General features: G+C 37.1%; 1 protein-coding gene across 1 annotated transcript in view; it reads right to left on the reverse strand.

Moving 5' to 3' along the window:
• c4h20orf27 (chromosome 4 C20orf27 homolog) overlaps window positions 1–17,824 on the reverse strand; it is a 97,387-nt gene that overhangs the window by 8,974 nt on the left and 70,589 nt on the right. Inside the window, exons 4-5 of the mRNA XM_039751955.1 lie at window positions 17,249–17,387; window positions 5,700–5,825 (exon numbers count right to left, since the gene is read on the reverse strand). Coding sequence (XP_039607889.1) covers window positions 5,700–5,825; window positions 17,249–17,387 — 265 coding nt within the window. The remainder of the gene's footprint in view (window positions 1–5,699; window positions 5,826–17,248; window positions 17,388–17,824) is intronic.

Raw genomic sequence — 17,824 nt, forward strand, 5'->3', positions numbered from 1 at the left:
AAGGAAATACAGGAAAGAGGATGGCAAAGAAGAATTGGGATAGTTAGAGAGATGCAGAAAGTAGACAAGAGTACAAAGAGATAAGGAGCAAGGTGAAGAGAGAGGTAGCGAAGGCTAAAGAAAAGACTTATGATGAGTTGTATGAGAGGCTGGACACTAAGGAGGGAGAAAAGTACCTGTACCGATTGGCTAGACAGAGGGACCAAGCTGGGAAAGATGTGCAGAAGGTTAGGGTGATAAAGGGATAAAGATGGAAATGTACTCACAAGCGAGGAGAGTGAGTTGAGCAGATGGAAAGAGTACTTTGAGAGGCTGATGAATGAAGAGAATGAGAGAGAAGAGGTTAGATGATGTGGAGATAGTGAATCAGGAATTGCAGCCGATTAGCAAGGAGGAAGTAAGGACAGCTATGAAGAGGATGAAAAATTGAAAGGCCACTGGTCCCGATGACATACCTATGGAAGTTTGGAGGTGTTTAGGAGAGATGGCAGTGGAGTTTTCAATCAGATTGTTTAATGGAATCTTGGAAAGTGAGAGGATGCCTGAGGAGTGGAGAAGTAGTATACTGGTGCCGATATTTAAGAATAAGGTGGATGTGCAGGACTGCAGTAACTACAGGGGAATAAAATTGATGAGCCACAGCATGAAGTTATGGGAAAGAGTAGTGGAAGCTAGTTTAAGAAGTGAAGTGATGATTAGTGAGTAGCAGTATGGTTTCATGCCAAGAAAGAGCACCACAGATGCAATGTTTGCTCAGAGGATGTTGATGGAGAAGTTTAGAGAAGGCCAGAAAGAGTTGCACTGCGTCTTTGTGGACCTGGAGAAAGCATATGACAGGGTGCCTCGAGAGGAGCTATGGTATTATATGAGGAAGTCGGGAGTGGCAGAGAAGAACGCAAGAGTTGTACAGAATATATACACGAGGGAAGTGTGAAAGAGGTGAGGTCTACGGTAGGAGCGACGGAGGCATTCAAGTTGGGATCTGAAAAGGGCTCTGATCCCTTTCTTATTTGCAATGGTGATGGACAGGCTGACAGACGAATTTAGACAGGAGTCCCCGTGGACTATGATGTTTGCCGACGAGATTGTGATCTGTAGTGATAGTAGGGAGCAGGTTGAGGAGAAAGGTGGAGATATGCTCTAGAGAGGAGAGGAATGGAGGTCAGTAGGAACAAGACAGAATACATGTGTGTAAATGAGAGGGAGGTCAGTGGAATGGTGAGGATGCAGGGAGTAGAGTTGGCGAAGGTGGATGCGTTTAAATACCTGGGATCAACAGTACAGAGTAATGGGGATTGTGGAAGAGAAGTGCAGAAGAGAGTACAGGCAGGGTGGAATGGGTGGAGAAGAGTATCAGGAGTAATTTCTTACAGACAGGTATCAGTAAGAGTGAAAGGAAAGATCTACAGGACGGTAGTGAGAACAACTATGTTATATGGGTTGGAGACAGTGGCACTGACCAGAAACCAGGAGACAGAGTTGGAGGTGGCAGAGTTAAAGATGCTAAAATTTGCATTGGGTGTGACGAGGATGGAATGAGTACATTAGAGGGTCAGCTCAAGATGGACGGTTGGGAGACAAAGTCAAAGAGGAAAGATTGCGTTGGTTTGGACATGTGCAGAGGAGAGATGCTGGGTATATTGGGAGAAGGATGCTAAGGACAGAGCTGCCAGGGAAGAGGAAAAGAGGAAGGCCTAAGCAAAAGTTTATGGATGTGGTGAGAGAGGACATGCAGGTGATGGGTTTAACAGAACAAGATGCAGAGGACAGAAAGATATGGAAGAAGATGATCCGCTGTGGCAACCCCTAACAGGAGCAGCCGAAAGAAGAAGACGACTGTAATTAGTGTGTTAATCATTTATATTTTATTAAAATAAAAAACATCTAGCAGTATAGGTTTTGTATATTTTATATTTGTAATAGTTATATGTCAGCGGCGTTTGCTTTTTTCCATGTGTGCACTTTACCGTATGCGTATTCTTCCATGTGCGTTTTTTTCCGTGTGTGGTTATTTTACGTGCACTTTTTTCTGTGTGGATATTTCCTCTGCGCTTCCTTCTGAGATTCCAGAAATTTCTATAAGGCAAAAACTGTAAGCAAAGATACAGCAAAGCTGTATATTTGTTTGGTAAAGTGACTGGGGGAGAAAGAAAAAAAAGTTTTTTAGGCAGCTTTAAAGCACAGTGCCTTCTGAAAGTATTCATCCCTCACAGTGTTCTTTGTCCTTTTTTGTTGCATTACACCCTGGAATTAAAATATTTGGGAGGTTAACACCATTTGATTTATACAATGCCTACCACCTTTAAGGTGCCAACAATATTTTTATTGTGACACAAACAATTAAGATGCAAAAACAGAAATCACGAGTGTGTATTGGTATCCCCCCTCAATATGACAATACTTTGTATGTAAACCCCCCTTTGCTGCAATTCCAGCAACAAGTCTCTTGGGGAATGTCTCTATTAGCTTAGCACATCTAGCCACTGGGATTTTTGCTTATTTCTCAAAGCAAAACTGCCATCTCCTTCAAGTTAGATGGTTTGCATTCTGGTGTATTTTAATCTTCAAGTCATATCAGATTCTCAGAAGAATTGGGGTCTGGGCTTTGACTCTCATTCCAAGGCAAATAAAGGTCTTTCTTTAAACCACTCCAGTGTAGCTTTAGCAGTATGCTTCTCAGTTTTCTGGCAGACTGAAACAGGTTTTCCTCATAGGTTGCAGTGTGTTAAGTGCCATCTTTCCTTCAATCCCAATCAATTTTCCTGTCCCCAATGATGAAAAACATTCACACAGCATGATTCACTGTAGGAATGGTGTTTTCAGGGTGATGGGAAGTTTTGGGTTTGTTCCACACATAGCGTTTCCCATGATGGGAAAAATATTCAATTTTAGTCTTGTCTGATCAGAGAACCTTCTTTTCCATGCATTTGGAGAGTCCGCCACATGCTCTTTGGCAAACTCCAAAGTTGTTTTCTGATTTTTCTGTAGAGTATATGGCTTAATGTGGTCCTATGGGCAGATTCCTTCTCTGCTGTGGATCTTTGCAGCTCAATCAGCATTATTCTTGGCATCTTTGTTCCCCTCCTTGCCAGGTCTTTGGGTTTTGGTGGGTGGTCTTCTCGTTAGGTTTGTAGTTTTATTCTATCCATTTTGTTATAAGGGATTTAATATTGCTCTATGGGATATTCAGGGTTTGGGTTATAAAAAAAAAAAAACCCAAACTTTGATCTACTGTATACTTCTCCACAACTTTGTCTCCGATTTGTTTGGAGTGCTTCTTGGTCTTCATGTTGCTTGCTTAGTGGGGCTACAGAGTCAGGGGCATTTCAGAACAGGTCTATTTATACAGACAAAATGAAATGTGACAGATCATGTGATTGCACACAGGTAGACCCTAATCAACTAATTATGTGAATTCTAAAGTTAATTGGTTGGACTAAATCTTATTTAGGAGTTTCATAGCAAAGGTGATGAATACATATGCACTCACAATATTTCAGTTTTACTTCTTATTTTTTATATGTATATTATACACACACACACATAGAGGGTATAGAAAAGAATCACCCCCCTTGAAATATTCTCATTTATTTGCTTTACAGCCTAAATGAAAACACACACACAATATTTCTTCCCAACTTTACTTCCTCAATGCAACCTACAACATCCAAGTGAAAGATATTACAGCTACAGTTCTGAAAAACTATAAAAATCAAAAACAAGACAGACATACTGAGATTAATAAAGGACCACCCAATGACAGCCTGGAGTCTTTTGGGATACTTCTCTATCAGCTTTGCACATCTAGATTGAGCAATGTTTGCCCACTCTTCTTTAAAGAACTTTTCAAATGTGGTCAAATTGGATGGTGAGCATTGGTAGACTGCCATCTTTAAATCTTTCCGCAGATTTTCAATGGGATTTAGATCTGGGCTCTGACTGGGCTACACAAGGACATTCATTTTTTTCTCCTTCAGTTACTGTGTGCTTCAGGTCGTCGTGTTGGAAGGTGAACATTCTGCCCATCTTCAACTTTCTGGCATAGGGTAGCAGGTTTTCCTCAGGAATTTGACTGTATTTTGCCCCATCCATTTTTCCCTTCTACCCTAACGAGAGCCCGTGGCCCTGTGGCAGAAAAACGCCCCCACAACAGGATGCCACCACCTCCAAGCTTTAATGTAGGTATGGTGTGTTGTGGATGGTGAGCTGCTTTGGATTTCCACTAGGGGTAACGTTTGGCATTGAGGTCAAATAGTTCGAGTTTGGTCTCATCTGACCATAAGATCTTTTTCCATTTGGCATCAGAATCTTAAAGGTACATTCTGGCAAAGCTCAAACGATCCTTAATGTGGCCTTTCTTGAGACGTGGCTTTTATCTTGTGACCCTCCTGAACATGCCACATTTGTGCAGCGCTTGTGAAACTGTTGTCACATGCATACAATGACCACTCTTTGCCATAAAATCCTGTAACTCCTTCATACTGGCCATTGGCCTCTTGGTAGCCTCTTTTACCATTTTACCTCCTTGCTCTTCCATCCAGTTTGGAGGGACGGCCAGATCCAGGGAGGGTCCTAGTAGGATCAAACACTTGCCACATCTTTATTATGGCCTTTAATGTCCTCCTTGGGATTGATAAAGCTTTTGGATGTTTTTGTATCCATCTCCTGCCTTATGTCTGTTCACAACTCTATCAATAAGATCTTTTGCAAAGTGGCTTGCCACCCATAGTCAGTTGTTTGCTATCAGTCGCTCTAGCAAGCAAGGGAATGCTTAAGGAACAGCTGTTTTTATGCTTCACTAATCACAATACTCACATCTGATCACAAGTAGAAGCCAGTAACCATGGTCTGCAATGGAAAAGGTGGTTACTTACACCGGATTGACTTTACAAGTATTGTTTAGGAGGGGGTGATCTTTTATTAATCTCAATATTTCTTGTTTATTTTTTATTTTTTTAATTCTTCTGAACTGTAGCTGTGATATCTTTCACTTGGATGTTATAGATTGCATTTAATAAGTAAAGCTGGAAAAATATTGGTTTGTGTGTTTTCATTTAAGGCTGTAAGCGAAAAAAATGAATATTTCGAAGGGGGTTATTCTTCTCTATATACCCACTATACATACTCTATTTTATTTTCATTCCTCTTCAACAATTTGAACTATATTGTTAAGTCCATTATATAAAATTCAAATTAAAAACCATTTATTTTCAGATTGTATTGTGCCAAAACGGGACAAACACTGAGGCACTGCAGCACTTTTGTACACAGGATTGCAGAAATGTCTGCTTCAGAAGTGGTTTCTTGCTAATGATTGAACGACCACCCTCTCATGTTATAGTGGGGGGACATTTCTGTTCTTTAAGCTTCACATTTGTGTTAGCATCTTCATTTTTTTTTTGCTTGCCTTTGAGGAGCTTTGTACAATACATGTACTTAAGATTTACAAGCAAAATTGGACAATATGTTTGCGGCCTGCCATTCTAAAATGTCTTCTCTTTTTCATAAAGTTGATATAAACTACTATTTGCAGAATTTTTACATTAAGTCAGGTTTATTTGTGTACCCGTGTCCATCCTTAATTATAAAAATTAATAAGCTGCATAAAATGTATGTGTGACTCTAAGCCTCTTATGGCATCAATGTAAACTTGAAGTCTATATAGCCACACTACCAGATGTATGTAGAATTTATCTCACCCATTACACGTGCTTGGATCACAACTTTAACAGACCCCTTTTCACTGGTTTCACTGATAAGAACAATGTCATCCTTGATAACACCCTCCTTATGGGCAGTATATTCACAAAACAGTCTGAGACCACCTGCAAAAATAAAAATGACACAAATTATTAAAAACCCTTGCATTGAATTAAACCAAGACAGAAGGTATAAATTTTAACTTTTTAAGAACTAATCTAAAGGCTGCTTAGTCAGTTTTTTGTTTTAAAGACTAATGCAGTTTTTAACATGTATTGCACAATTTACAAACATCAAAATTTAACATTTCATACAAATGTTAGTAGTACTAGGGTGTTGTACCATGTTAGCCATTATGAATGTAGAGAAAAGCCAAATAAAATGACACCTTTTATTGGCTAACTAATAAGATTACAATATGCAAGCTTTTAAGGCAACTCATGTCCCTTCTTCACGCAAGATGTAATTAGCCAATAATTTTGTTTGGATTTTCTCTAAATACAAATGTTAGAAAGACATATAGTAATTAGTGAGGACTGGGATATGAACTTCAGCAAGAAAGTAGGAAACCGCATTTTGTATGTATTACAACAGTATAACTTCGTAGTAAGAGACTCTGGGTGGGGGTTTAACTGGGTGATGAGCTGCAAAAACACTACAAGATAAAATAAACTTCATTACGACACAAGAAAGGATAGACAAAATTGATTTTTTTACTTTTTTAAAATTGATGTCTTCAAGGTGGTGGCCATTGTTAGCGATACACTCTTCGAGATAATTTCTGAATGCTCGCATGACTTATTCGGCCATTTCAAGGGCAATAGCAGCAATTTTGTGGCGAATAGTGTCCTTGAGGGCTTTAAGGTTTTGAGGTCGGTGTGTGTATACCTTCAACTTGTGATAGCCCTACAAGAAGAAATTGCACGGAGCGAGATCAGGAGAACGTGAAGGTCACCCGACATCACCATGCAGGAAGATCAGCTTCCCTGGAAACATCTCCTGCAAAACTTGCATATATGTCCATGCTGTATGAGCTGTTGCTCCATCCTGTTGAAACCAGGCATCCACTACATCCATTTCTTCCAGTTGGGACTGCAAAAAGTTCTCTGCCATTTCAATGTAATGTTCTGAAGGGACGGTGACCATTGCTCCCCCATCCTCAAAAAAGGGCCTACAATGACAAATTCTGCAATGGCGCCCAAACTGTAACACGATCATTGTGCAGGGGTCTCTGATGAAGTTCATGAGGGTTGGTTTCAGCCCAAAAGCAAAAAAAGTTTTGCTTATTTATGCAACTTTTTGTTCTTAAGGTTTGTTATACAACTCACAGAAAGTACACACAGCAATTATTTCACCGAGGCTTACAGCAGAAATTACTTCTGAAGCATAAGGCATATTTTCACAACTTCACTCAGATCATCCTGTACAGTCATCACCCACAGAAGCTCTGCTCTAGAGAGCTAGGCAGCAGATGCAAGACAGCATAGTGTTGAAGAAGCACATTAACATCATGAATGAGGTGAGAACTGCTACAACAGAAGCAAGGCCAAGTCAACCCATCATTTTGCTTAGGCAGGGGGGCTGCTGTCTGTATATAACATAGCAGCACATGGCTAACAGTGACAAAATATGATGTGCTTGTCAATTACTGTTAAATCTTTCTATTATACTCTAAAGACAGATAAACTAAAGTGACTTTTGTGCCAATGTTCTTTGTAATGTATGTTAGAATTAGATACAAAAGTGGTGAAGATTTATTCACCTATACACATTGCAGAAAATTACTGAAGGAAATATAAATTCACAAACTTCTAGTAGTATTTAAATAACCATATTACAGGATCCACCCATTTCATTTATTTGCTAGAGGCAACTCATCAGGTCAGGAAAATCACAAAATATAGTGAGTTCGTAGTTTAACTTTTTTTTTCTATGTGATTGTTTTCATGTACTTGTGCAGTCACCTTTTTAAAACATTCAAAGCTTCCAAGTAGATGCAGAAACACTAGCACTACCATGATATTAAGTCATGTACTCAGTGTTTCTCACGGTTTTTCTCACAAAAATTAGACCCAAATCAATGTTAGCATTCAGAGAACAACTTCTTAGTTAAATGACTTGTGATGAAGATTACCTGTAAGTAAGATATAGGCCGAACCTCTACTGGATGCAGTAGCTTAATGTAGTACAATCAAATTCTGACACCTCAAAACCAGTTCCCTTGGGAGTGAAGTTCAAAATACTGCAGGATTCAAGCTTCAATATGACAGAATTTAAAAAAAAAAACAAAAAAAAAAAAACATTTGCATAGACAGCAAGCAGAAAGGACGTAAAACTTTAAGGCTGAATTACAATGGATTCAGAAAGTATTTATAAGTATAGACCCATCCACATTCTGCACACTTTACTGTGTTTATTTTTGCCCATCATTCTATACTAAATCAGCCAATGATAAAGTGATAACAGAAAGGTTTACAAATTAAAAATCAAAACCTGACATCTCTTATTCATTTAAATATTCAGGCCCACAATACAGTACTTTATATAAGCCCCTTTGCAGCATTTACATCTTCAAGTAATTTTTTGAGTAAGTCTCTTACAAGCTTTGCACTCCTGGATTTGGGCAGTTTAACCCATTTTTTCCTGGCAGATCCTCTCAACCTCTGTAACACTGGATCGGAAGCATATGTAAAATGCCATCTTCAGGTCACTCCACAGTCCGGGTTTTGGTGGAGTCATTTAAAGACAGTTGGAGATTTGTAGCAACGCCACGCCAGCACTGTCTTGCTGAAAGATGAACAAATGGCCCAGGTCACTTTGGAGAAGGGTTTCTTCATAGACTACAATGTATTTGGTTGCTCTCTACTCAATTCTTAAGAGACTCCCTTTCCCAGTCAAAACTTTAAAGCATGCCCATAGCATGATGATGCCACCATCATGCTTCACAACAGGGATGGTATTAGGCTGGCGATAAACAGAGCCTGGTCTTATCAGACCAGAGATATGTTCCCCATGCATTCAAAAGTCCTTTAAATAATGCTTGGAAAACTGCAAGTAGACTGTCATATGCCTTTTACTCAAGAGTGGTATTTGTTCAGCTACTGGATTCTTGTTCACCTCATCCAAGGTCTTCCTAGCCCAGCTGCACAGTTTGGCCATCCAGAATAATCCTGGTGGCTCCAAACGTCTTCCATTTCACAATTATTGAGGCCAAAGTGTTCCAGGTAATAATTAAAAGCTTTAAAAATGGTTTTATACCCAGGCATTGATCTATGCTTCACTATAATTTTACTGCAGTGCTCTACAGAAAGTTCCTTGGTCTTCACACTACATGTTAGAGCAGAAACGAAGAATTATGGGACCTTACATAAACAGGCATTTCCCTTCATAATCTATGTCAAGTCTATTCAATTTGTTACAGCTATACTCCATAATTATGTTCTAGAGACATCTCATGGATAAGCAAACAGGATTCACCGGACCATAATCTGTAGTACCAGAGCAAAAGGTATATACTTATAAGTAGGAGATTTAAATTTTTGATTTTATAACAAAATTTGCAAACCTTTCTGAAAACAATTTTTGCCCATCAGTCCACACTAAATAATCCATAATAATTATTACAATTATAAACTAAATCTGCAACAAAATATACAGAAAATTAAGGGTCTGAATTCACTGTATACTTAAAGAAGTAGTGTGGCATAAGTCGCCATGGATAAAGGCATCAGCTAAACATGGAAAAATAATAACACACAGACTAAACTTTGGCTTGGTTGCACAGACATGCATAACATGCAGTGGGTTCACCAGCATCTGTTGCGCACATGGGAGAAAAGCAGACTTGCAGTTGATTAACCCAACTGCATCATCGATTACTGATGAAAAATTATTAGAAGAAGCATTCACTACACCACAATCAATGCGAGAAACCACAACAGATAGATTAAAATGACAAAATCATTTAATTAGAAGAAGAAACTAAAAGTTACTAAGTTAAAATTATCCTAAACTAGATAAACCTACACAATTTTAAAAGGAGCAAAAAAAAAAAAAAACCCCATAAAAAACATTTACATTTTTGCAGTACAACCTGATTATTTCAAATGGAATTAGTAAAAGGAATTACATAAAGAGGAAAACAAATCTTTTGTTTTTCAGCAATAAACTGAAGGTCCCTTTTCATCTTTTTATTACTGGATGTAGACTATGCAGCCAATTTTGAATTAAATACTTTTTTTACATGCCACTAATCCGAATTCCAGGAACTATTACCAAGTGTTTAATCTTACTATAAAAAGTACTAAATAAAGAGAGCACAGTATAAACACCACTCAAGTTCCTAATGTCACTTAATTTGCCCAAAAAACAAAATTGCTACACTTGAGCAGATTTTAAATATTAATTAGTAATAAATTTGCATCACTTTTCCACTAAATTGTTTTGTCAATACTTAATTTTGCAGTTAATACAATTGAAAATTGGAGATACATACTGAAATGCATTGTGAAAACTGCTTAACTGGGCTTTATGTGATATTTGCAGTGCATGTCACAATGCAGAATATAAAAAGAATATTTAGTGTAAAAATTATTTATGTATTTGGCAAAAAAACTATGCAGCTGAAACTTTATCTACCAGGTGAAATGACCGTCTCACTAACTAACCTACACAGTGCCAGTTAAGCATTTTCCTTTCTCGTCACTCATCTCTCTTAACTGTGGCCCACTGCTATGCACTTACCCCAAGATTTCTTTCCAACTCCAAAGATTAATCTCCAATGTAAGTAACTCAACATTGGCCAAATCGCAAACCACTTCCTGGATTTGGGGAAAGCCTTCCTTGGCTGCAGAGACCATGGCTTAGAAATACTGCAAACACTTATATCCCTTTGTGCCCGAGTCATATGCAACCTTTAAAAGCACAGGTCTTCCTATCAGATTTTCAACTCCTCACCTTAAACCTGATCACACACCTTTCAGTCAGAGACTGCGTGATGCCACCATATGGGCGGGAGGGTGATAAGGGAGTGGCATGAGACAAATTGAGGCCCCATGGTTAAAACAGAAACTTTGTCCCAGCTCTTGTAGCTAGAAACTGTTTGCTGCCACATACACATATTCCTGTGGTCTTACTGCTTTTCTTTTGTGATCTGATAAATTGTTTAAGAGGTACCTGTATCCACAGCAGGAGCAATCCTCAACCTGGCCATGGACTTTTTTTCCTACATGGACATGTGGAGGACCATCCCCCATTGCAAGTGTGATAGCTCTTGTCACATTTTGTGTCACCTGTCCTGTGCTGCATTAACAACATTAACTTGGTACCCTTAATTTCATGTTATAAAAGCTTGGAAATCAACAGGAAAATTAATCAACTGTTAATCAGTTAGTACTTGTACACGAAATGCGTTTTAAATAAATATGACCTTCCTAAAACAAAGGTGAAGAAAGTGGAAGGAAATTTACCATTATTAATGAAAACACATGTTACTTTAAATTTAAAAGATGTAAATTTGAATGTGAATTGAGAATAATAAAAGTTACAGGTATAGTAGTCTACATGGACTGAATATATTAAAGCCTACATGAAAGAACAAGGACAGCTGGATTGCAAATCCAGATTAAAAAAGAAAAAAATTTATATTAAATAATCCTCCAGTTTAGAACAATGGACAAGATGACAAAAAAAATATTAAGTATCAGGAAAAATCATTTTAATATTATTAACAATGAAGTCATGAATATATATAATTGAGCACTCAAATTAAAATTTAGTAGAACTGTACCACATTCTTAACACCCCTGGCACTTACCACTTTAGTACATTACAACTGATGACAGAAAAGAAAATTTAGCTTTTTTATTTCAATGAAACTTAGCATGCCTTTTCAATATTTTGTGTAGGCATGGTAGTAGGGGTGAGTGATATAGACAAACATCTATATCATAATAATTCAAAATTGGCACGGTTAGAGTATGTCGTGATATAAATCTAATGCCTGAACTTTTCAAACTGAATCCAGTTTAGGTGCTTTGTTGGCCCAAGTTTAGAGACTGACAATGGGTAGTTCAACTGTGATATTTCCTTTCATAAAGCCCATTTTAATCAACTAAAGTAATAATAATTTTGTTTATATAGCACCTTTCCCATGCTAAAAGCATGTCCTAGAGTTTCAGAATGAACAACAGGGAAAAAGCAGAAAAAGATCAAATAAAACACTAGGAGTATGCGATATGTATTGTCTACGATAATATCTTAATTGTTGTTTAAATGATGTGTGAGCTGAGTATTAGTTAAGAGTATGTCACTCACTTTACAAAAAACAAACAATATGAATGGATTATTTTTATTCCCTTAAGAAGGAAATGCCTATTACAAGCTCATATCAGATGTATGTTTTTATTGTATTATAGTAATAATAATAGCAGCTCACTACTCAAAATGCAGAGTGCCCGGCCTTGAACCGGTTACATTTGGGTTATAAGGCAGCAGTTCTTACTTTTGCACCATTCAAGAACATGTATAAACTCCCTGTCAACGGACATTTGAGTTTGGGTTTTTAACTCATTGACAGCAACATGTAAATCAAATGTTTCTTTTTCTTTGGTTATATTCTTGAATAAAAGTTCACGTTTATTTGATATTTGGAATAAAGTCTTCACACATTAAACACTTCACGTCATTATTAGTATAACATGGAAAAGGATTCTGCTTTAGGTATGTGTTTGCCATTTCTTTCCTCGCATTTCCTTTCATCCTACATTTACCCAGATTTTTGTAGACACGGAACACAAATGAAATGCATATATTCCAAATAACGATATACTATATTATTTATCCTATACAACTCCAGGAACCTCACACACAGGTAAGGAGCCTTGGCTTGAGCAGGGAGAATATTTTGCCCGAGCTGAGCTCCTTCAAGGCGGGGAATGGGACAGCAGGCTGCTTGCTGCTTTACGCATTTTCAACACAAAAGATGCTGATGGAGAGGTGTTTAAGGTGGGCCGGGATTACGAGTTTTTTCGTAGGGTTCAGGGATTCTAGTGTTAATATGTGAGCAAGTGTTCCTGTTTATAAATGGAACTCGTTTCTAATACAAATGGATAAAATGAGTCCCTCCAAGAGGTCAGGGGCCGCATGTATAAATGGTGTGTACATAAAAAAAATGTTGCATACGGCTGTTTCCAAACTCACATCACAATGTATATTAAAAAAAAAAAAAAACTTGCCGTAAATTCAGGAACATTCTCATGCCAGCTCAAACCATAGCGTATATTTTTGTCTCGGTTTTGCAAACTGCCGGCACTCCACGTCAAATCGATGTTACTGTTCCTGGGTGGCTTCCACTTATTTTTTTGATTCACATCACTGATGTGGCTTTATCAAATACACTGAAATTAACCGCATATCATTGTTTAGTTTAAGGCATGTGATTATAATCAACCTGTACCCATATAATGGTGCATGGAATGGCCAAACTGTTCCACCATAGCTGCTTTAGCGTTGTTACTCTCAGTGCACAAGTGAGTATTTTAACCTACTGTATCTGAGTGTGGAATCACAGCCCTACAGCAGCTGATCAGAAAGCTCTATGGCAGACTGAGGCAGCACATGCTAGAAGTTGTACCCTTCTTTCCGCTTCAGACACAGCCATATGCACAGTCTATCTGAACTTCGCCCATTCGGCAAACGCTTCAGAACCTTTCCTGCACGAACCTCACAGTTCAGAAACAGTTTCATCCCAAGAGATATAAATGCACTCAATCAGTCCATCAAGTGCTCCCAGTAGAACGTACTTATAAGTGCAATTACCTCACTGAAAACTTGAATTACAGTTGTAATATTGCACAACCTTAGCCACTTATGTTTTCATATTGTATATTTTTCATTGTATCATTATGTTATTTTGCCATTTTATAGGAAAATGAGTTTATGAAGGAATTGCATATTGAATCTCATTGTACCATACAGTAATAATAAAGGAATTAAATTCAATTCAATAGAAGAGAGTTTGTATTTACAGATTATGACAACTGGCTTATAAGTCGATTTAGATCTCCTGGCGCTATCTTCTTGGAGCTCTTGCTATCATTTTTCAGTTGAAATGCAGTAAAGTAAATATATTACATTATACAGATACATTTTTAACTTAATTTAAATAATCTATACCGTTATTAAATGTGTGGAGATGGTGGATAGCGGTAGTGATGAACTGGCACACCGTACAGGGATTGTTCCTGCCTCGCGCTGCATGCTTCCTGGGACTGGAGCAACCCTAGATGGATAGATGGATGGAATAATTAAACTACAAAGATGTTTCAATGTTCCTTAAAAGTTTTGAAGAATTGGCATTGTAAGCTTACAGATAGCTAGACATTTAATAAAGGGCTGATTGTGTGTAGCGATTGGTTACTTGGAGAAAGAAAAAGTAAGGACAGGAATTGGGGGTTAGTACTGCTGCAATAATCGTCGAGGGTTGCACACGGCACAGAAAGCATCTTGCAGCAGGCAGGAACAATCTCTGGACAGGGCGGCAGCTCGTCGCTACCATTGCACAACTGTGTCCCCATGTTTAATACCTGCTTTAATTGATTTCATCATGAAAATGATATTAAGCATACATCTTAGTATTTAAATTGTTCAGAGAGCTGTAATATCATTAATGTAATGTATTCTGTGTCCTGTCGGCGTAAGGGAAAGCCCGTTTAAGAAGCAAATAGTAATTCACACACAAGGTACATTGAAGAACACACAGAATATGAAGTATTTAACATCTACTTTAGTTAGAATGGGATTTGAGAAACTAGTAAATTAAATAGATGTTAAGATTAAGTTTATGATGTTCTACTTTAATGACAAAATAAACTACATGATTAAAGTGGAAATTTCGAGATTAAAGTTGACATTGAGTTTTTTTTCACCCCACTATGCCCCTATTTTTTTTTCTCTGTACCCTAATAAGCTTCCATACAAAGCTCAGACAGTGATCTGCGGCGCACGTTTCCTATTTCGGGCACTGTGCGACTTTCTGAACTTGAACTTTCAATCAGCTTCCTTTTGTTGTTTATACAAACACTTAAACAACAAACAGTATGTTTTTCCTTGCCTCCACTTGGCATTCGCTGATATTTTTCCCCCAATGCTTTTGCCATTTTCTTTTCACAGAATGCTGAACTTAAGGAAATATTTATATTGATCTGCATATTCAAAGAGGCGTAATGCACGCGTTACATTTCATGCAGACCAGGATTTATGTAGCAGTGTGTGGAAGTTGGCTTACGCATGGTTTTCTGCATCTGAATTTTTTTGTGCGAACGCCAAGTTTTAGAGTGAATTCTATACACGGTGTTAGGCATGAGGCCCCAGGTGACTAAGTTGTGATCTATATGGGAACAGTTTTTCCATAAACAAGTTTAGCACATTAAATCAGATATTTCAAGGACAAATTGATACCTACAGATAACTTAATAAAATGATTAAACAGTTTTACAATAATCACACAGATGTGTTTTAGTCGGCCAAAAACTAAAATGGTAACACTTAGTTTTCAGCATTTAAATGTATAAAACTTGTATATGAATGAAGCAAGTTATTCAGTCATTCTCCTTTGCAATATCCTCAGATATCATTAAAGAGTAACGCCAACGCTTAGAAGCATGTTCACATTGTAGTAATTTACTATTTTGAATGACTTTTAAATTACCGGTTTATTCATTAGTTCAGTTTAAAGTTGATTGACTGAAGGTGCATTGCCATCCTGGAAGAACTCTGGAGGTTCCAGGAACAAAAGAAATCCAGTGGTTTCAGATCATGCTAAATTAAGCATATCAGCAGCACATCTAAAAATATTGGATATATAACAGGACGAAAGGTATTCATTATACCTCCATTAGTAGCTGGCATACTTTCATTTAAAACTACAATATAATACACTAAAGAATAATTTAATACTAGAATGCCATAAGCATTTATGACGCAACCAAACAATAGGCACTGCTACATCAGAATAATTCACTTCTCTTCATCTTATTTGGATACTTGTGCAATTGTCTCACCAATTTGGGTGTGCTATTGAATGATTACGGGTAATCTGCTGGAAGGGGCCTCTTCTGAAGACTAATGAACACCACCAAGTTTGTTAGAATTGCAATTGTAATCCTACTAATTACTACAAGTAATCTCCTTGCTCCAAATGAGCACAGGCATTCACTTTACATGTAGCAAACCACTATCAAAAGAAATTTACTTGCAATGTAATGGAAATTAATTTTGCATACTCTCAAAATCAAACATGAGGTTACCCCCCTCTATTACCAATCTTTATATTGCCTTGGTTTGATTCATATAAAGTATTTGTGAACAGGGCAGAATTAAAGATACAATAAGATTTTATAAGTGGACAGATGGGGGGAACAAAATAAATAAATTACATAAACAAATAAAAAGCATTATTTGACTCAGCACAGGAAAGAAGCCTCTGAGCCATGTCAAACTACTGTAAATCATAAAGTATGAAGAAAAAAATGCATTAACATTCTGAAAGGATTAGTTACATTGTTTTATCCAAACAACCTTAATGACATGTCATGTTACCCCTCAATAGCAGTTCATTGTGTTAAGCAGAGGAATGAAATCATATTAAAATTAAACTGTTTAAAAAACAGTGTTACTCTTGATCAGTGTTTCCCAACCTCGGTCCTGTGGCTGCAGGTTTTTGTGTTCCAACCAGCTTCTGTTTTAATTGGACTCCTGGGCTAATTAAGTGATGTGTTATTTCCCAAGTTCTGTGCTTTAGGAACAATATAGAAATTAGAAAAACAAATTTGATTTAAAAATATTATACATGCTCTGTTCATTTTTAATTGTCATTAAGATACAATGAAGGGGGAAAAACTGCAGAGAAAGGACAAAATACAGTATAATAAGAGTTAAGCATTTAAATCTATAGCAAAAGCAGAAATATTTCTAAATGTCTTCTAAATGTAAAAATCAGGCTACTGTGCTTTTCTGAATGTAGAATAAAAGAAAAATAATACCAGCTAATTAAATGACATCAGTGCTATCAGGCGTTGTCACTGATTAGGAATCTGGTTGGAACAAAAACCTGCAGTCACAGGGGGGCCACAGGACCAAAGTTGGGGAAACGCTGCTCTAGATTTAATAATAAATAGTGGAACAAAGCAACTGTTTTATATAAAGAGAAGCACTGAATATTTGGGAAAGCTATATATTCAGAACAAGTATGTAGAAGTAGTCAAAAGAAAGCCTCTCACATTGTGGTAGGGAAAAACATACCAAAAAAAAAAAAATCTGCAAAAAGTGGTCCATAACAGGAACAGTTTTATAGTTTGGTTTTATAATGCTAAAGCAGGCTATATTGCTCAATAAAAATAGCAGCTTTTGATATTGCATTAAAAACATAAAATCAGATCTATTTTAGAATTGGTACAGCCAAACCAAGCTAACAAAAATACGCACAATATGTTGGTATTCCACCATTTACGAAAAACTGAAATTGAGTCTGCACAATAGTTTAACTAACCTTCTGGTACAGGGCTGATCTTGCTCACTTTGAGGTTGGTATTGGGCAGTGGAGCTGCACATATATCTTTTCCCAGACTGTTAATTTCTGGTAATTTGAAAACAATTTCATACTTATGCTGAATTTTTAGAAATCCAACCTGTTAAGGAATTGTAAAACAAAGAGTTACTCAAATATTACACAAATTGGTGTCACAATGAAAACAATTCTGAAATGTAATTTCTGTCAAGGATCATACTCTTCTTTATACCATAAAGTAAAAAATGGGAGACCATCATTTGTATAGACAATTTTCTGTTATGACAAAAGATTGCATTTTGTTCATACTGCTAAGATATCCTAAATGAGATGAAAGATCTTTTTGTCCTGAAAAATATTGCAAATTAGATACATTTTTCACTAGAAACAACAAAACATCCACATACGAAAACCCTTCATAAACAAAATGACAAATATCTAAGCTATTGACTATACCATCTGCTAATGAAAATGTAATATATATTGCAGGAAATGAAAAACTAAGCAAAAACTAAAAACTGATAGGTTCACGGTCTCAAATATCATATTGTCTCAATC

This window comes from Polypterus senegalus, chromosome 4 (genome assembly GCF_016835505.1).
Source record: "Polypterus senegalus isolate Bchr_013 chromosome 4, ASM1683550v1, whole genome shotgun sequence".
In the NCBI taxonomy this organism is placed as follows: Eukaryota; Metazoa; Chordata; class Cladistia; order Polypteriformes; family Polypteridae; genus Polypterus; species Polypterus senegalus.